Source organism: Heterocephalus glaber, unplaced genomic scaffold (genome assembly GCF_053883595.1).
Source record: "Heterocephalus glaber isolate CG9 unplaced genomic scaffold, H.glaber_assembly_v1.0 deba00000943, whole genome shotgun sequence".
Taxonomy (NCBI): Eukaryota; Metazoa; Chordata; class Mammalia; order Rodentia; family Bathyergidae; genus Heterocephalus; species Heterocephalus glaber.
This window is the reverse complement of record NW_028258175.1, coordinates 2,478,398-2,498,536: the sequence shown is the minus strand read 5'-3', so window position 1 is coordinate 2,498,536 and position 20,139 is coordinate 2,478,398. Positions and strand designations below refer to the sequence as shown.

Genomic DNA, 20,139 nt, shown 5'->3' with positions numbered 1-20,139 from the left:
GTGGCAGGAAGGAGCTGGGACAGCGGGAGCCAGGGAGCCGTGGCAGCTCTTCAGTGGGGAACAGCAGGACCGGACCCCCGGCCTAGGCAGGGATCCAGGAAGTCAGGGTGCGGAGGCCCTTGGGGCCTTGGGGTGCCACCCTTTTGGAGGTGAGGTTGTTACAGCTGATTATTTGCTTCCTTGTTGATCCAGCAGTCCCACCTCTAGGAACGTACCATCACCATCAGGTATATTCACATGTGTGGACCAAGGCTTACGGACAAAGGTACTCATTACAGCAAAGGGTGGAAAGCACCCTAAAACCCACAAACGGGGCCAATAGATTAAACTTTGACAACGGAAATCCGTGTGTCCCTCGCTGGCCTCAGCCCCTGCCCCTCTTCCTGCTTCGATCCTATCCAGCTGCTCCGACCTCCTTGTGGTCTCTGGAACACTCTGCCTCTGGACCTTTGCACTTGCCATTCGGTTGCACGTGTCATGTTGTCACTGTCTCAGGGCTCGGATTCCAGGCTTTTCCACTATGTGTGTGGCCGTGTCCTCTGCTCGAATCCCAGCTGGGCTGCGGCTGGTCTGTCTTTACCAGCACCATCTACCCCACCGCAAACACACGCACATGCACACACAGAGACACGCGCATCCACACCAGCATATATATACACAATGCAAAACAACACACAGCTTTGAAAACAAAACAAGCTGGGTTGAAGTCTAGGCTCCAGTGTGCTCTATAAGTATGTGCTTGAAAGAACAAAATATGTATTTTTAGGGGTTTATTTGGGAGGCAGAGGACAAAATATAAATAATAATTCAAATGCATTAATTGTATTATTCCAGTTTTCAGTAGCTCAGCTCTTTGTGTGTTTATCAGTTTCTAAAAGAGTGTGTGTGTTTTAAAAATCTCTAAGTACCATGGTGGATTTATCCATTTCTTCCTGAGATTCTGCCAATTAGAGCTTAGTAATTTTTTTTTCAGCACTGGGGATCAACCCAAAGCCCACTGGCTCTCAGCTCCTCCCAGGCTCCGGCCTGGGACAAGTACTTGATGTTTTAAGCTTATGTTGTTAAGTAAACACATGTTTGTGATGGATCAACTTTTTTCTTGCTTTATTATTCTTTTTACATCTATAATTTCCATATTTATCCCTTATGATTTTTGGATCTTCAATTCTATTTGGTCAGTTAACCAAACTGTTAACCCAGATTACGGGGGTTCATATTTTCCAAGTAGTAAGTCCCTGATTTAAAAACATTTGAGTTGCAAACGTCCAAAGATACGCTCATACTTGGTTTTATGAACATTCGTAGATGCGAACAAATTGCAGAAGTAGCTCACAATTGTAGTGCTGTGTGCTTACTGTACAGTGAGACAGTGCACAGCAGTTCAGGCCTTGGTCAGAGCCCGGGATGTCTGGAAGCAGGAGGAAAAGCATGGTGATGTGGAGGGAACTGTTAGAAAGTGCAAAGCAGTACACATTGCATATTTGTGTCCAAGGTGTCTAAGGTGTCTAAGACTCACTGACTTAGGAATGAAACCGACTTAGGAACATTGTCCCGGAATGGAACTCATTCTTAGTTGGGGACTTACCATATATCTTTTTCTATTTATTTCTCTTTTACCTTCCTATGTTTTTTGAAATGTATCTCTTACATTGTTGGATCTGGTTGTTTTTTATTTCTGTGTCTGAAGAGTTCTATCTTTTACTTGGTGAATTTAACCCAGTTACATTTACTATAATCTGGATTTATTTCTATCAACCCAAGCACTTATGAATTCTGCCCCCAACAGCCCAGTGGCACAGTCTGGCAAGACGACAGAGGGGCCTAGGCCAATCAGTTCATCATGGTCTTGAGAAGAAAGAAAACCAACAGCCCGGGGAATTCCTGTGGCCCTAGCCCAGCCGCTCTGGCCTACCCTACACCTTGGTGTCTAAGTCCACCCTACCACATTTGGAGTCTCACAGACACAAGTGGTGGCAACAGAGCTCCAGCTGGATTTAGAAGTGAAGGAATTGTAACTCATGTAACTGAAAAGGCCATGGATCACCTGCCATTTGAATACAGCACGATCCAGGTGCTCGATGACAAGCTGAGGGTTTCTCTTCCTCTCTCACAAATCACCTTCCTCTGTGTTGGCTTCATTTTGGGCTGGGCTCTCTCCACATGATGCACCCATCGACTCTGAGCTTAGCAAAGAGCACCTCTGATGGCCCAGCAGTTCTACAAGCACAGCAGACTTGAAGCTCATGGCCCTCACTTGTGTCCTGGGCCCATCCCTGAACTGATGGGGATGGAATGCTGCAAATGGCCAGGCCTTGGGGATACTTTTAGGGCCGGAATGGGTGAGACTGACATGCTGATGATGGAGAAGGAGGGTTTCCAAAGGGCAGTCACAGTGATCCAAGCTAGAGCAGGGGGAAGGGAAAGCCATAGACACCCACTGCGAACACTATGACATGGGGACAGTCAGAGACTAGGGGCACTTCACTGCCTCCCTCCTAAGACAGAATGTGACTTATCTCTCAGCAAAGTCCACCAAAGCCAAGGGCCTTAACCTTCTCATGGACAGCTCTTCCTCCCCTCTGCTCACCTGCAAGAAAATCCTTGAGAGAAAAAATTACAGAGTGACCTTTAGAAATACACAGCTCTGCCTCAGATAGAGTAAGTCTCAGCTCCCTGGACCACAAGCAAAATGAAGGTCACGGCACTCGGAGAAATCTCCAGAAAGCCCTAAGCCTCAGTCTTCGAAGTGGGGGATGGGGGTCTCTTTCCAGGTCAAGGGCCTTCTGCCAGGGGCATTCTGGCCACAGAAGGAGCCCAGCCCACATGCACGCACGGCCTCACTTAGCTGGACATCTGCTCACCTGACAACATTCACACAGGCTCCCACCGGGTCCTTCTGGCTTCCAGTTGCACAGAACAGAGCAGGACACGGCCCCTGCCATGAGGCTCAGGACGAGCTGAGTGTGAGACCAAGATGGCAGGAGCCCCAGCTACTCTTCTGGGAGCCAGCTTGACTCACCCCACTCACTGGGCTCCTGGCTGCCCCAAGCTCCAGGCCGGCAGCCTCTGGGGATTTTCCTTGCTGCCTGCATTTCTCAATCTCACCATGCCCCACAGCCACCAGGCTCCCCACCCTTTGACTTCCCTCCCCCCACCTGGACTTGGGATGTGATTCTGAAATGGACTCGTCACGACTGAGAACCCTCCGTAGGCTCCTGGTCACCTTGGAAGCGATGCCTACCCCAGTGTCACCTGGGATCCAACCCTTGGCTGTTCTGTGCATCTCACTGGGAGCCCTGCAGGCCGTCCCAGCCCCAGTGGACTCAGGCAACTGCCACATGGCAGGAGAAGAGGCAGCTGTGCTGGATAAACATCAGCAACGGGGCTTGGACCCCTCCCCGACTAGATTCGCCTTCCTGTGTTCCCACTTCCCTTTGTTTTTCTCTGTACCTCTCAGAATCTCTCAGCACTTCTCTCCATCTCTGCATCTGTGTCCTCTCACACAGAGACACCTCCTTCCCACTGTTGGCCTGGCCTGTGTCCCTTCCTCATTATCTGGCCCACACATACGTGAAAGTCCCAGAGTTGCCATGACAATACCAGCTCACAGCAAGCAAGCATGGTCCTTTGTCACCTGCTTAGTCGCTAAGCCCTCCCAACCCTCCCATAATAGCTCTGACCACTGTCCCATTCTGGAGGAGAAACTGAGGCTGAGGGGATGGAGAGCTTAGTTAGAGGCTCACGGCCAGTGGTGGGGTCGGGATCCACACCGGGCACTGGGCCTGCAGCCCTATCCAGTGGAGAGTCTCACTTCTACTTTTGCAGACCTACATGGCACTTGTTAAGCCCCATTTGCACCCTGAGAGCGAGTGCAGAGCATGAACACAGTTTGTGGCAACATCCTGACGGTGTGAGAGACACAGGAATGACCAGGACAGACCAAATCCTGCCCTTGGGCCCATGCGCCAGCGACGACAACAGAAGATACGTGTATCAGGACAGTGGCCTGGAGCTCTTCAGGCCTGTTAGTTAACTTCTCTGGGCTTGCTTTTCACCATCTCTAAACCGGGGTGTGATGCCATGTACAACGCCTGTGGAAACCCTAGGAGGCAGGGGTCTGGCTCCCTCCTGGATCAGTTGCAGCTGTGTAGACCAGTGGGCCCCTCCCTCCAAGCTGCCTAGGAGCTCCTCAGAGCCTGGCCCCCTGCTGCTGGTGGAGGGACTGGAGTTAGACTTACCCAGTATATAAAGGACTCTAGAAGTCCAGCGGTTTGGCCTCAGTTTCCCTGCTTGGTGTCCTACCCAACCCACTCCTCTGCAGCCAGATGCTATCCCTCTACTGTCCCTCTGCTGGACAGAGTCCTGGACCCTCAGAAGGGGGCACAGAAAGCGTGCCGAGGACCTGAGACAGAGCTGGCACTGACTTGGTTACCTCCCGGGGCCACGCCCCTCAGAACCCAGCCTTCCCACTGACCAGTGCCCCGGAGGCCCAGCCTTCTTGCTTGTCCCCAGACACTGAGCCACGGAGCTCCCGGCATTCTCTGCTCCACCCTCCTCTAAGTCCACTGAAGCTGCAGGAAACCTGCAGGTCCACCAACATGGATTTTACTTCCAGTTTTTATTAACTTATTAAAATTCCTACCTCTTCCTTTCCCCCTCAAAGCCCAGTTTTCACCTGGCCCCATGCCTGGGGCAGGCTTATTTGTATGAAAGCCCCTACGGCCTGCACAGTTCCCCGTCTTTACTTCCAGGAGCTGTAAAGGATGCGCCAGAATTTAAATCAGGAATGATCAGCCTCCCAGGTGACAACAGCAGCCAGCCTGCAGCCCCTCCTCTGGAAGACTCCCCGGCTGGCCCCAGCCCGAGGGTCCTGCTTCCCTTCTAGGAATTCAGCCCCTTCTGTAGAACACTGATTTGACTAACACTCCAGCTCATTCATTCATTCAGCTAACATTTAAGAAGCATCCTCTAAATGCCAGGCTTTGGAGCAGCCACTGGGGACAAGGTGCAGCTGGTCCCCCAAGGCTAATGAGAATGACATAAACAGTGAAGTGAAATCAATTATTACAAATACTGAAATAGAAATATGTACAGCCCCGATCGAAACCTGGCTTTCCCCGGGCTGAATCCAACCTGCAGATGTTAGTGAGAGCCGTAAACTCGGTTGGGGTTTTTTGGCCAACATTTAAAAATCTGGAAGGTTTCCATTAAAATATCAGAGTTTTGGCTTCTCCTGTAAAAATCAGAAACCCTGGTAACACTGGCTGTACATTTCCACTTAGCAACTGCTATATAGTCTAAGCGGTTGTGCCCTCCCCATTCACCTGCTGAAATCTACAGTAATTCCCAGTTCAGTGGTACTAGGAGTGGAGCCCTCTCGAAGGCGATTAGTGCCCTTATTCTCCAGAAGAGGCCCCAAAGAGCTGCTTTTCCTTCCACCACATGCGGGCGTGGCTGGAACGCAGTCCATAAACCAGGAGGAGCCCTCAGCACACAGCAAATCTGCTGATGCCTGAATCTTGTATTTCCGAGCTTCCAGAACTGTGATCAGCCGTGGCTGTGGTTTCCAAGCCACCAGCTGATGGTCTTTTTGTTTATGGATGAAGCTGGCCCCTCCTGGTGAGCTGGGCTGTGGCTGCACTGTTTCATGGGGGCCCCTGGGTCCCCATTGGCTCCCTGGCTGATGCCCTTGGCAATATTCCAGCACTCAGTCACCCCTACTTCTTTCCAAGCAGCTGACGCATTTGAATTTCAACCCCTGGAGACTGAAGGAGGGACAGGGCCCTTCTGTGCCCTCTGGGCTTCAAGAAGCTTCTGAGAGAGGAGGTGGCTTAAAGCTGGGAGTGGGGCAATGAGCCTGCTCACCCAGAGGGTGGTGTGGGGAGGGATCGGGGCCTGACAGGTAAGAGCAGGGCTACAGGGAGGGCAAAAGGAGGCCCCTGGGTTGCAGGAGTGGGGAGGCGGCTTCGAGGAGAGTGAGCAGCTCTTCTCCCTTTGCTCAGTTCTTCCTGACCAGGACCTAGGGCATCAGAGAGGCTCAGGAGATGTGGTTCTCTTTGCTGCGGTTCTTTGCCGTCTCCCTCCCTCCTCCTTTCCTGTGCACCCTCTCTGTCCTCTCTCCGCCCCTCCCTCAGGCCCACTGGGTCTGTCCATCATCTCCACTAGAGGTCCTGCCTCCAGCCCACCTGCAGGAGGTGCTGCTACACCTGGCGCTCCTGTCCCCAGCAGAGACCTGCTCTGTTCCTATCACAGGCACTGCCCTGGCACCTGTGTCTGCACACCTCCCAGCAATGCCACTCCACCTCCACCCCGGGACTGGTTCCGCCTCTGCCCAGCCTGGTATTTGAGGCCAGCTGCGGTCTGAGCCCCTTTCCTCTCCCTGACCCCACCCAGTGCAGTCTGGGGAGCACTGTCCACCACAAACTCCAGAGCCGGAGGGGCTTCAGGGCACCCAGAGGGGAGAGGGCAGGGAGGCAGCTAAACATCCTGCCATACACAGGACAGCCAACCACAGAAGAGGTCTGGCCCGAAAGGTCATGTGCCAGATGTGAGACGTCCTGGCCCAGGGAGTCAGGGGTGCAGGAAAGCAAACAAAATGCACAGTCAAGAGCGGATGAGGACTTGTTGGCTTACTGACAGTCACACACGCACGTGATCCTGGAGGGTTATGATGGAGCCGATAGGCTCCTCACCAGGGATGTTGTGGACGTCTCCCATGTGCTCACTGTGACTCTGACATCAGCAAGCCAGCTGAAGTAGGGCACATACGGTTCTGGGCACCATGACACACCTCATGATGGCAGCAAAAGCCGATGTTACTGGTTGGTTTATTCACTATGCATAGCTGCATCATTATTGTAGTGTCCACCCTCTGCTTCTGAACAGTGAGCCAGGTGACACCAGCACCGGCCGCATCCACATCCATCCTGTGTTCTCCGTGTCCCTCGATGGCATCCAGAGGCCACACTGAAGCTGGCTGTGGTGGTGTGTGCCTGACATTTCAGCACAGAGGGAGGCTGAGGCAGGAGGCAGCTCAGGTTCAAGGCCAGCCTAGGCAACTTAGTGACTTTGTGAGACCTTGTCTCAAAAATAAAAAGTAAAAAGAAAAGGAGGGGCTTGGGATATAGCTCAGTGTGAAGGTGTCGGTAGAGGTGAGTGTCCTCCACTGCCTAGGTATGTGTCAGCGTGTGCTGTGCAGAGTTCACACAAGGACGAAACTGCCTGACAGCTCAGCTCTCAGACATACCCATTCTTAAGTGGCGCGTGGCTGTGTGAGTTCTTTTTTCTGCTCAACAAATACGGGTTGAGGGCCTACCACATTTCAAGTGCCGCTGGAAAGTGGGTAAGTGCTATTAAGAAAACAAAGCCCAGGCAGTGGACATCTGTAATTCCAGCTACTTGGGAGGCTGAGGCAGGAGATGGAACGTTCGAGGGCCAACCTGGGCAAGTACGTGAAACTGTTTAAAAAAATAAAAAACCTGTGAAATAAATGGCTGGGGTTGCAGGTCAGTGGTAGAGCACTTGCTTAGTACGTGCGAGGCCCAGGGTTAGCTCACCAGCACCACAAAACAAACACAAAGTGGGAGGGAATGGAAGGGGACTGGGGGAGGAAGATGCCAGGAAGGTGGCGGCTGAGTGTCGAGGACCCGAGCACTTGGGGTGGAGAACGGAAGAAGAAGCCTGGCAGGCCCAGGCTCGGCAGGGCCACACCCAGCAGGGCCCCCGGCTGGCTGGAGGGAGCGCTAAAACGGAAGGCAAAGGCCACATCTTGTGGTTCTGGCAAAGAGCTTGGATTTTATTCTACCAATGGAACATTTGATAAATACCAGCTAGAAATGACAAAGACAGACCTTCTAACAAACCTTCAAAACAGTCAAATCAGGCTGAGTGAAAACAGGCTCCTACATATTTTAAGTCTCTACGGGGCCTGGAACTGTAGTGCCACACAGAGAGCTAGTCGTGCTTTTGATAGATACGGACTTTAGGTCAGTTGGTACTGAGCAAATGGGTCACCCCATCTGTGGATGTGGCTGCAGAATATTACACGGTGTTAGTTTATGGTTTTGCCCTGCACTTTCCCCTTCTTTTCCTTTGTTTAATAGGTAAGAGGCTCTGGACTTCCTTGTCCCCCGGGCACTGCAGGGGAACGCAAAGTTCTCCCCTCCCAGTCTCTAGCTTCAAAAGCCCTTCCTTTACTGGAAATTATTCCGGGGCCTCTGAGGCCCAGAGGAAGAGCCAGTCTTCTCCCCTTCAGGAGGAAAAGCGATTGAGTGGCTTTCCCTTGGCTGAAGCAGGGCAAGTGGCTGAAGACCAGGCCGAGTTTGGTTGGTGGCAGAGGGTTTAAAAACAATTTGAATTAAAAAGTTAAACACGGAGTTACCGTGGGACCCAGCAGTTCTTCTCCCTGGTTTATGCCCAGGTGACAACAGATATCTGCGTGAACACCGGAGCACGAATGTTTGCAGCAGCATCATTCACAACAGCCAGAAGGAGGAACAGCCTAAGTGCACATTAACTGACGAGTGGGTAAAGAAAAGGTGATCTATCCACATAGTGGATTATTATTCAGCCAGGAATCAAAGGAAGCAAATTCTGACTGGAGCTACAACACACATGAATCTTGAAAGCATTATGGTGAGTGAAAGAAGCTACTCATAAAACACCATATATTGTATGATTCCATTTATATAAAATGCCCAGAATAGACAAATCCATGGGGATAGAGAGTCTATTAGTGGTTGCCTGGGGCTGGGGGTGTGGATGGAAAATAGGGAGTAACTGCTCGTGGGTATGAGGTTTATTTTGGGGGTAATGAAAATGTTTTAAAATTAGATTGTGGCACAGCTTACTCAATATCATTGAATTATATTTTCAATGGCCAAAGATTATGATATGTAAATTATACCTTAATAAAGTTGTTTTTTAAAACATTTTGAATTAAAAATCAGGAGGTTTTTTGCCATGAAACCCCAGAGTTTGGCTCTCCTCAAATGCCATGCCCATTTCTCCATGGCAACAATGAGCTGCTGATGGGGTGCGTGTTCCCGGGACTGCCTGCCGTTACTGCACCACGTGGGCCGACAGCTTAGGGTGAGGCCGGCAGTCTCCGTGACAGCCCATTCTGCAGCCCAGGTGCGTCCCCAGGCGCCAAAGCCCTGGTGAGCAGGACACTGGATACTCGGCATGCGCCTGTGTGACAGTGAGGCACAAGAGCTCTGAAGCCAGAATTCCCACTTACTAGCTGTGCGCCTCAGTCTGCTTATCTACCAAATGGGGAGAACACCAGTGCCTGCCATCCTAGGGTCATACCGAGGCCATATGCCCAGCACATAGTAGGCACTCAATAAATGCGATTCTGTAATTTCTTGTGTGCAATTTCCAATTCCCTGAAATTCTGAAATACAGCAATTTTCTCATAACTTACATCGTCAAAATACCTGAGTGTCTCAGCCCCCTCTTGCCCCTCAGTTTTATCTGCGGCTCCAGTCGACCCAGACAAAACAGGTGGGAGCAGGCCAGAGCTCAGCTACCCAGCTGGACCCTCTGCTGGGTAAGAAAGAGCCTCACTCGCCTTCCTGGTTCCCGGGAGGGAAACTGTAAGCGTTCACAGGTCCCTACGTGACGGCTGTGTCTGTTGTTCTTGCGCCCTTGGAGCATCTGAGTCCATTCTGCTGAGATGAGGCCATTCGGGCTGAGGCCTGGTCACCAGACGATGCACCCGTGCTGAGGCTTGGGACTAGGAGCCAGACCGACCCCGGAGGGAATGGGGGAGAGACGGAGATCACCCACACGGCCCGCGGTTCCACTGATCGTGCCTATGTCAAAATCCCACTGAGACGCTGGACACCAGCGCTCCAGGGTTAGCAGCAAAGGTGTGCCGGGACCCCAGCTGTTGTCACAGTACCCCTCTTGGTCTTCGGGAGACGCTGTGCAGCCCCCAGCGCCCCACGTCCCTTTGGCCAAGGCCAGAGGCCACTTCTGGTGATTAGGTGGCTCCTGTGCATGTCGGTGGCCTTTTTCCTTAAACACTGTTCTCTCAGGCAGCAGAGGCTGGAGATTGTGGGGGGCTTTGCCTCAGGAGTGAACCAAGCTACTGGGGGTGGGGCTGGCGAATCCCCATCCCTGCTGAGGCCCAAGGAGCAGTTCTGGATGCCCTCAGCACAGCCCAGCAGGGGGCGCACCACCCAGGGCGCTTACCCTCGCACCCAGCATCCCACTTCCTCTCCTGGCTTCCTTCCTTCCTGTCCTGTCCCGCCCTGCCGCCCAGCTCTCCCGCCATATTTCCCAGGATCACCTCCCAAGAAAACAACTCCCACCCAAATCCTCAATTTAGGGTCTCCTTTGAGGGATCTCAAATGAAGACCCTTACCATTCCTGAGGACTCTGTGCTACCATGGACTCTGGTACCCCCCAATTCCATGATGGATTTGTCCTCAGGGCAGCCAATGCCTGTTACCACCCTGGTTGCCCATGACTAAGCACCCCTCCATGCATGCCAGGGGGCCTGGGTAATCAAACTATTTCATCCTCTGATAATGGCAATTGGTTTGGGGATGAGGTTATGAACTGAGCTGGTCTAATCATAGTCTTCCCTGGAGAAAATTCTGAGCAGGAGTCAGTCATTAGAAAGAAGCTCTGGGATCTTAGCAGAGCCAGAAGACCTTGTGACCACCCTTCTCTCCATGTGGACAAAGCCTCACCAAGAATGATGCGTACACAGAAGAAAGCAGAATGCAGAGATACTAATACATTCCTGCTGATATCATCTCCTAGGTGCAGCGATGCCTGGAGCCCAACCACTGTATACTTTCACTGCTGAATCAGCGGAGTTCTACCACCACTGTTTCTCCCCTTCACCCAATACGATTGGGTTCTTTTCACATGCATCCAAAAGAATCTTTAATAACATTGTAAATACTCATTTCTCTGACTTGGACCCTCTGCATTTTTAGACATAAAAATAAGCGAAAGTACTTGCCCTACAGGGTATGGGCAAGAGACCCAGGCTGCCAGAGCAAGAAGATGGAGCAGGACATCCTGGGGGTGTTCTTTCAGCAGAGGTTAAGGCAGCAGGGTGGCAGGAGGAACTGTGGTCCCAGAAAACCCATTCTAAAATGGTTTGTGGTGGCTTACAGTACGAAGCATCGTCACCATAAACCCACAGGTCTCCGCGACACGAGAATGGTGAAGCCACTGTGAGGCAGCCTTAGGCTGCTCAAACCCAACACCATGATACCTGGACAGTTGATCTGATGACCAAGATGGCTAACTGACCAACAGGTGGGCAGTAAATACTGAGTGGGGTGGGGTCCCTGGGCCGAGGGATGAGTTCCATCCCAGGAGGACGGATTGGGACAGTGTGAGACTCATCCTGCTACTCAGAAGGGCATGCAGTGTACAACTTGGGAATTATTCATTTCTGGAATTTTTTATTTAATATTTTTGGAAACTATGGAAGGCAAAAGTGTAGATAAGGGGAAGACTACTTTAAGAATAGAATCCAAGAAGAATGAAGATTATCTTTCTCATTATGATGAGCATATTACTCTTATCAACTCTGAGAATTTCTCTTTCTATTAAGCTAGACATTAAAGCAATTTGAGAAAGTATAAAACCATGCCACTCACTGATTTTTTTCTAGTTTTGGAAAACTTATTTATTTTTCATGAAAGAATGCTATTAACATGTAGTGGGCTTCTTTCTGTTATGTCACAATGAATGAATAAACACAGAGTCTGCCGAAGGAATATATACACAGTTTAGGAAAAGAAAAATAGTTATGATGATTTTTCAACAGACCGTGTTACTCTCATACGAGGGACCCTAGAGGATGTCGTGTATCACAGAAAACCCACCACACGGCGGCCCTTTGAGAAGAAACTGAAAACACCTGCGCAGCAATCGCAGTGGTGAAGGTCACCTAGGTGGCACTTCGACGTACTAACAAAAGCCTGGAAGCTCAAGGCCACCACTCTGAGCACCTCTTGTCATCGTACAGGACAAAGGTAACTGGTGTGACTCTCATGATGTCTCAGAAAATTCAGTGTTGAAGTACTTACACAAGTCTTTCTTTTCCTGAAACGTGCATACATTTATAATTTTTTTAAAAAAATACCGAAAAGGCCAAGAAATTAAGTGCGAGGTAGGAAGGGGAGGGTCTGTGATTCAACACAGAACTCAGACCCAAGTTCCCTGGTGGCCAGTGAAAGGCAAACTCGGTGGGCCACAGCTTGTGTATGTCCATAAAGGGCCAGACAGGCCGGATGTGGTCCCACAGATGTGCCATCCTGGAAGCCGTGTGCTTTGCTGCTCTGGGGTTGGTCATGAGCTGAGGGGAGCAGCTCTCTGCCTGCTGCACGAGCCAGCTCCTGACGCTGGGCACCTGCAGGGCACTGGGATGTACAGGTCTGGAGCCTCCAGTTCCCCAAGGCCCAGTGCCACGTGCATTGGTGCTGTCACCCACCAGGCCACAGTGGAGTCTGCTGTCTGAGCCATACCTCACTTTTTTTTTTTTTTTTGGTACCAGGGATCGAGCTCGAGTCCTTGCGCATGCGCAGCAGGCGGCGAAACCACTGAGCTAAATCCCCAGCCCATACCCCACTTTTTTTAAAACAGTATTTTGCTAAGTTGCCCGGGCTGGCCTGGAACTTGTGATCCTCCCACCTCAGCCTCTAGTAGCTACGATTGCAGGTGTGCGCCACCGCATCCAGCGTCACACCCTAAATGGTGCCTGAAACTCAGATTCCCAAGAATTACCTTGTCCTTGGTAATTTTTATTTTATCGAAACATTTCCTTTTCTCATTGTATAACAAAATAGCCTCTTGCTGACTTCACACAGCTGATCATTTCCCAGAAATGGATGAGTCTCTCTCGGTGCCACGGGGTCCTTCGTGAAAACCCAGTTAGTGTGCTCTGTGGGGAGCTTTGCGGATGGCTTGCTTGTTTCCTAAGCAGATCAGCCTCAGATTTTGGAGGAGCTGAGGAAACACCGAACTCTTCCCAGTCTGTGTTCCAAGTCCCTCCGGGACTAAGAGCCTGGTCACTGGGGACCGGGTGGCTCACAGACCTTCTTGGCCAGTAGCTCTCTTCCGCAGTCACAAGACAGGGAGTGTGAGGTGCTGGCAGCTGGAGCAGCTCCCCGTCTGGAATTAGTCTTGCTCAGACCTAAGGCCCCAAGAAACTCTATGGCCGCTTTCAAGGTGACATCACGGTTTTCATGGGCCCTGAGCACTTTCACCCCCATGGGCCTGTTCCTCTGTCAAAGAAGCATTTCAAATGGCCTCTCATTGGTGTTCAGTGGTATAAAGACAAATCTAATGCAACCTGGATTCATTCTTCTATTGGTATTATTAGTTTAAAATACTTTAAAATTTACTTACTGTATTTGTATTTATTTTGGAAGTGCTGGGGATGAAATCCAGGGCCCTGCACATGCTAGGAAGTGTCCCCCACTGAGCCACACCCTCATCCAATATTTTTCATTGACACGTATGTATTTATGGGGTGTAATGTGACATTTCAGTACATGTACCCAGTGTAAAATGATCACATCAGGGCTGGCGGCACATCCCTCAGCTCAGGCTCTGATCATTTCTTTGTGCTGAGAACATTCAGAATCCTCTCCACTAGCTATTGTGATATGAAATTAATTAATTGTTGTCAGCCACTGACCTATAGGATATTAAAGTTATTCCTCCTATCTAGCTGAATCCTTTTCATTGTTATGATGTTCATTTGTTTCTTCTGATGTTAAAACAAGTCCACACTGGGGGCTGGGGATTTAGCTCAGTGGTTCTGCTGCCTGCCTCGTAAGCACAAGGACCTGAGTTCGATTCCCAGTACCAAAAAAAAAAAAAAACCACAAGTCCACACTGGAACATTTAGTGAGTGAGCTCAAGGCTCAGACCTGCTGAAAACCCAGCCCCTGGTCAATGGTCCAACATCAGCCTTCTGGGTCTCACCTGCCTCTACAACCTCAAGGCCTGCTGCCTACAGCCACCTGCTCCAGGAGCACCAGGTTGGTAGGACAGCCTGGTGCTGGGGCCTGACACCCTTTTCTCTTCCCTGGAGAATCTACATCCCACCATGGCCCAGCTTCACCAAGAGAGGGCTGGCCCCAGGGCACCACCAGCACCCGAGTTCATTAGGGACATCCAGGAGTAATGATAGTGATGACAGCTGGAAATCCCCGGGCTAAGCCCTGCTCAGAGGACTTCCTCGAGGCAGGCAGCGGGGTTCAACAACTTGTGAGCCACGTGGCGTGGCCCCAGGTAAGTCAGTTTTCCCATTTGCACAAGAGATGATCAAAATATATGGTGAATGTTTAAAATTTAAAAACATACATTGCTATTAATCTCCCTCAAAACACACCTGCTCAATTTGAACACATTTATCCCACTGTTCTTGCCACTTTCTGAAGCACTTCTGGAAGTTCTCTTTCATGAGAACTGATCAAAAATACCCATGAGATAAGATCAGAAATACTGATGAGAAATACATCCAACAGGAGGGCAGCCTCACTAAAAACATGACCGAGGTGTGTCCTCATCCACCTTATTCACTGGACCTGGTACCTTGAAACTTCTGGCTCTTCCTCAAAGTCAAAATGACCATGAAGGACAAATGTTTGGAATGGATTCAGGACATCAAGGCAGCCAGGACAGCACAATTAAAGACAATCACCAAAGAGAACTCTAAAGCTGCTTCAGAAAGTGGCAAGAACAGTGGGAAAAGTGTGTTCAAAGCAAGGGGAGATATTTTTGAGGGGGATTCATGGCAATGTGGTTTTTACTGTAATAAATTTTTTAAGTTTTTAGTTTTTTTTTATTAGTACATGGTTGCAAAACAAAATAAATACATTAATCATGGGGGCGTGGTACATGAATGTCTGATATCTTAGCCCTTTTTACTTCCACTTCCCTCCCTCTCCAGCTCTGGATCCCTTCTGCAAAAGGCCTGGAAACACTCACCATATCTTCTAATCACGCTCACAGAATGGAAGCCGGAGACGAGCCTTCATCACACACAGAGCGGGAGGCGCGTGTGGAAGTGGCAAACTGGCCCAGGGCCAGCTCAGGACGCATTCACTGGGGAGGACAATGGCCAGATGCTTTAGCTAACGGTGGCGAGAGGGACTGCTCAAGAGGGACCACCACAGGTGTTTGATGGAAAGGAGAGAGATGGCGCTCGGCTCTGGAGACAGACGACCCCACCCCCACCCCGACTTCGGCTGGTTCCACTTAGCCCCCTGACTTGAGGATGGGATGAAAGTGAAACAAACAGGGTCAACAGAAACCATGCTTCACACTCTGAATGGGCGGTGATGTGTGTCCAGTCCTCTTTCTGCACCTTGGTCGGGGCCATGCTCTGCAGCTCGGTTGGCCCTTTGATCACGCGGGAGAACCACCCTCGCTATGCAGTGCACTATGTTGCTAAGTGAGGGCGTCTGTAGGTTTGCTGTATTCAGTGCACTTTTTGGTTTTTGGTATTTTCAACTTCTAACTCACTTATAAGGCCGAAAGCCCATCATAAATCAAGGAGCATCCATACAAGGGCAAAGGAGATTTAGGGAAGGGCAGGGTGGGCCAGGGGATGGAGAAGTACTGAGTAGGAACACGGGATGAGGGGGATCGGGCCAAAGTGACTTGGGGGGAATCTTGCTGAAGGCCGGCCAGGGCGAGAGCATCCAGGTGAGGGATGGAGAATCTGCTCAGATATCAAGGGTTTGGGGATCAGCTGTGGGGAATCCCACGGGATTCTTGCTGAAACTCACCTAGGAGGGCGGAGGGAGAGCCCAAGTCAGGGCCTGGCCAGCAAGGGGACTCAGAGGAGCGGGATTCAAACTGGTCAAAGGAGAGAGTCTTTGTCGAATCTCAGCGCTGGCGATTGGATTGGCCACACTTAGTTGGTAACTGCATCAATTAATAAAGTACCCTAATGGCCGGGCTGAGCAAGCTGCCCCTCTGCTTTCCCCTCTGCCCTCGAAGGCGCTGACCTTGGGCTGAGCTGGTCCGGCAGATGGCAGAACCCAATCTCGCCCAGATGGCTCTGGTTGCTGGCTTCTGGCCAGCCCTGCCAGCCCGCTCCTTCCCCGGGCACACACAGCGCCTCCCCCATGGGAGCAACGGAAGCCCTCACCTCCCCAGGCCCCTCTGCACCTCTCGTGCTGACCGGGCAGGTCAGCTACCTGACTCTTTCTGTAACACCCTTGCAGTTCACCTCCTCCACGTAGCCTGGCCATCCATGTCGTCATCTGCCGGGCACCAGTGCCAAATCCCTTCTCTCCACCGTTTGCTACTTTGGTCTCATTACATCATCTGGCCACGATGCACTTTTCAGTTACCATTTTCTACAGACTTTAAAAGGCCCTCCCCCTCCCACCCGGTCGTACCCACAGTTCGATCCTGTGCAGCGTGCATGGGGCTTTGAAGGCAGCTGGAGGCAGCTTCATCCCAGCTCCATAATTGACCAGCTGTGTGACCTTGGGTGACTCAATTAACCTCCCTGGCCCCGCACTGTTTATCCGCTGGAATGATGGAGATGATCTTATTTACTTTAGCAGTAGGAGTCCCCCACTGGGAGGGAACCTGGGCTTTTGGAAGGGTGAAATTTGGATAAGCTCTCTGAGGTGGAGGGAGGAGTCCACACCTTCTACTCCCCAAGCGGCTGCTGCAGTAGAGGGGCTGCCCTGGGCTGACAACTGACTTGTTTTGGAACAGGAGTAAGGAGGTCCCGGGGAGGGCTGGATGCTTGAGGATGATGGGAGGGGCGGAAAGGAGGAGAGAAAGCTCCAGACAGGAGAAGGGCCAGGCCCCGGGTGCCTGCAGAGCTTCAGCTGCCAATGGCTCCCGCTCTCTCCCCATCTTGATGAGGCCACTGTGCAATCTGTTCCAGGCCAGGCCCAGCCTGGGGCAAGGGGGTCACCAGATCAGCGGTCTCTGGCCCTCTGGGGCCATCCCAGAATATTTTCAGCTGCATAGAATACAATTCTTATGATTACGGAGGAAACCACGAAAGGGAAAACCGTGTGCACACCGTGCCGATGCATTGCGCTGCTGAGTTAACATATGAAACGACGCACGCGATTCAAGGGCGTTTAGTAAACACCGCACTTATGAGGCCGTGTGTTTCAGAACATCTGCAAGGGTGGCAATGCCATGTGAGATGTGGGGACTCTCGCCAGAGGCTGTGTCTGCTGAAAGAAACGCTCAGGGACACGTACACGTTCGAGAAATAAAGAGCGAATTCCTCTCCCAGCTCGGTCCACAGACTTGGTGAACACTGTGGAATGCCAAGCCAGCAAGCCTTGACCCTGAGTCTCCTTCCCAGTCCCCGAGCCTGGCGATCTCACTTCTGGCGCGGTGCCTGCACCTCCCTGTCCCCGACCATGTTCCACTGGGGCCTCATGGCTTCTCACCCCACAGGCCACTGCAGCCTCCCTTCCTAAAGACTCCATTCCACCTGTTCTGCCCTGAACTCAGAGAGATCATCCGAAACTGCAAACCGGACCATGTCACCCCTCGCTCTGAATTCCTCAGTGGCTCCTGACTGCCTGCATGGTAAAATCTGAAGACCTTTGCAAAAATATTTTTTAAAAAATCAAGACCCTCCCTCAGCTCTCTTGGTCCATCTGTCAATGTCCCTCTTCTCCCTACTGTCTGCCTTCCTGCCATTCTGAATATGTGAGGGCTTTGGCTATGCTGTCCCATCCACCCCTACGGCCCTGCCCCGAAGCGGTCCACCAAGCAAACCGACTGATTTCCAAGTTCCCCTCAAATGTTGCCTTCTTCGTACCCCACCTCCCCATCTCCACTGCCTGGGCAAATGTGGGCATCCTCCTGCTGTGCCCCTATTCACCCAGGCACAGACATCGACACGCACATTCTACTCACGGGCGAGTCTGTCCCTAGGACATGGCCAGCCCCAGGAGGCCGAGGGGTGAGTCTTTCCTTCACCTCCCCAAACTTCCACAGTGGTGTTGATGGAGAAAATGAATAAAAGATGGGAAAAAAATCAACACGTCCTTAGTCCTGAACAGCTGGGAATGGAGTGAGGTGGGTCAGATTGACACTGTATTATGACAGTCGTCATATTTTTCTCCAGAGTCCCATGTGTTGGGACTGACAGGTCACACGTGGTTTGATCCATGGAATGTGCTGTAACTTCTCAAATCTAAGCTCTCTAATCTCCTAGGGACCCCTCTGTTATATATCCACACCTCAATCAGGGGGCGATTATTCCCTCTACCAAGAGGCTCCCCACTTCACTCTCATTCAGTAGAGAGTTCTTCCGACTCGTGAAGAATGGGATTACTAGATTTATAGAAGTTCAATTTACATAGGGCTCTTCAGGGACACCACTCTCTCCGTCACCCCCCTCACGGCAGGTTTATAGGGGTCTTCTCGTCCCTGCTGGCACCCTCCCTGCTTAACCCCTTACCACCTGGGTCTGCCGCACCACTCTGGGCACGGGAGCACCAGATCCAATGGCCTTTCCTTGGCATCTTCTGTCTCCGCTGCTCTGGGCTGTACAGTGCAGCTGACCATCAGGTTCTTCCTAAAATCCTCACCTCCATAGCTTTGCCCAGTGTCTCTGCCCACCTGGTACTGCACTTGAGTGTCCAGATGTGCTCAGTTACTCCGGGACCCCCTCAGCACCTCTGCAGCTCACAAAGGCAGAGGATCAAGCAGAGGACCGATGTCTCCTCAGCCCAAACAGGCCCCACTGTTATAGCCAGGCATCAAGCCCAGGCCCTCAAGTATGCCAGGCAAGTGCTCTGCCACTGAGCTGCAGCCCCGGCCAGCAGGAAGGACTCCTCTTTTTCAGCTCCATGAATGCCACACCATCATCCATTCTGTAACCACTCCAGCTCCCTCATGCCCCAAATCCACCCGTCATGGAACTGAAGACATCGCAGGTGAATCTCCCCCTGCCCCCACATGTGTGAAATCCCACGAGGCTGGGACTGCCTGCTCATGCTCATTACTGTGACCCTAGGACTCAACACAGAGCCTGGCATGTGAGCGACAGCCGGCAGTTGTGTGCCAAGGTGGGTAGCTGCCACCTTCACAGCTGGCAGACGGGGCTCAGGGAAGGGTGCTCTGGGCCCAAGCCTGTGGCTGGTACCACTGGGCCCCACCCCCGGGGGACTCGGGGCCCCACAGCCTTACCTGAGAGCACTGTGAAGACCGCCGCAAAGGCGTTGAGCTTGAGCCCGTCGATGACGCTGCTGGAGTGGAAGAGCTCGAGACACATGAGGCTGAAGCCCACCACCAGCAGGAGGATGTAGAGCACCTCGGAGACCACCGCCAGCCAGAGCACCCCTGCAACAGAGCGCAGAGGCCCAGTCAGGCCTCTGGGGCTCCCCCTGCGCCCGCCCAGCCCGTGCCCCCAGGCCTCGAATACTTGCAGAATATCCCTGGCTGCTGGAAGGCCACCAGGCAAGCCCCTGTCACTGGGGACTGGCTGAGAACCCAACCGCTGTCAGTTAGGGTGTGACACCCTTGGGTGACCATTACTGGGCATCCTGGGACTGGTAAGCGGCCAGGCAGATTGGAAGAAGACTCATCTATGCTGCAGGGCCAGGGGGCACTGTACTTGCTAAGCAGAGCCATGGAAAAAGGCCCTCACTGGGCCACCAATCCCCAGCTCCAAGGGCCATCCTATTCCAGACTTCAAGACAAATGTCTCCACTGTTAACCCAGCACTCACGAGACTCTGTTACCTGCACCCCCACCTCACATGCACAGCATGCTTGCCCTCCAGGGTACCACACTCTCATCTACCCTGGATCCTATTCTCCTATTTTCTGGAAACGACCATTGCTACTCCCAGGGCTTCAACACTGTGCTTCTCCCAAGGAGCTGCCATGCTCTGGTGGGAGCCTGTCCTCCTGGGCACAGCTGATTGGTCCAATTTGATCACCTGACCTAGAGCTGACCAACCAAAGCCCTTCTCTCAGAATTTGCCAGAAAGCTACTGAGGTACACCAGGAAAGATCCGCTCAGATGAGAGTTCAAGCATTCTGGCCATGAAAGCTGCTGCTTCTGGCTGTCCCTGAAAGTCAGCTGCATCCCCAGCCCTCCCAGAGGCTTTATTCTCTGAACATTTTCTTCCGTAAGACAGCACAACTCCCCATT

General features: G+C 51.8%; 1 protein-coding gene across 8 annotated transcripts in view; it reads right to left on the bottom strand.

The window, feature by feature from the left end:
* The window catches only part of Gsg1l (GSG1 like), a 196,427-nt gene that overhangs the window by 53,138 nt on the left and 123,150 nt on the right, over window positions 1-20,139 (bottom strand). For 7 of the 8 annotated variants that reach the window (XM_087209079.1, XM_087209076.1, XM_087209081.1 and 4 more), the window contains one exon: window positions 19,171-19,323. The exons of the other annotated variant lie outside the window; for it this stretch is intronic. In XM_087209079.1, coding sequence (XP_087065205.1) covers window positions 19,171-19,323 — 153 coding nt within the window. The remainder of the gene's footprint in view (window positions 1-19,170; window positions 19,324-20,139) is intronic. 8 annotated transcript variants of the gene reach the window in all.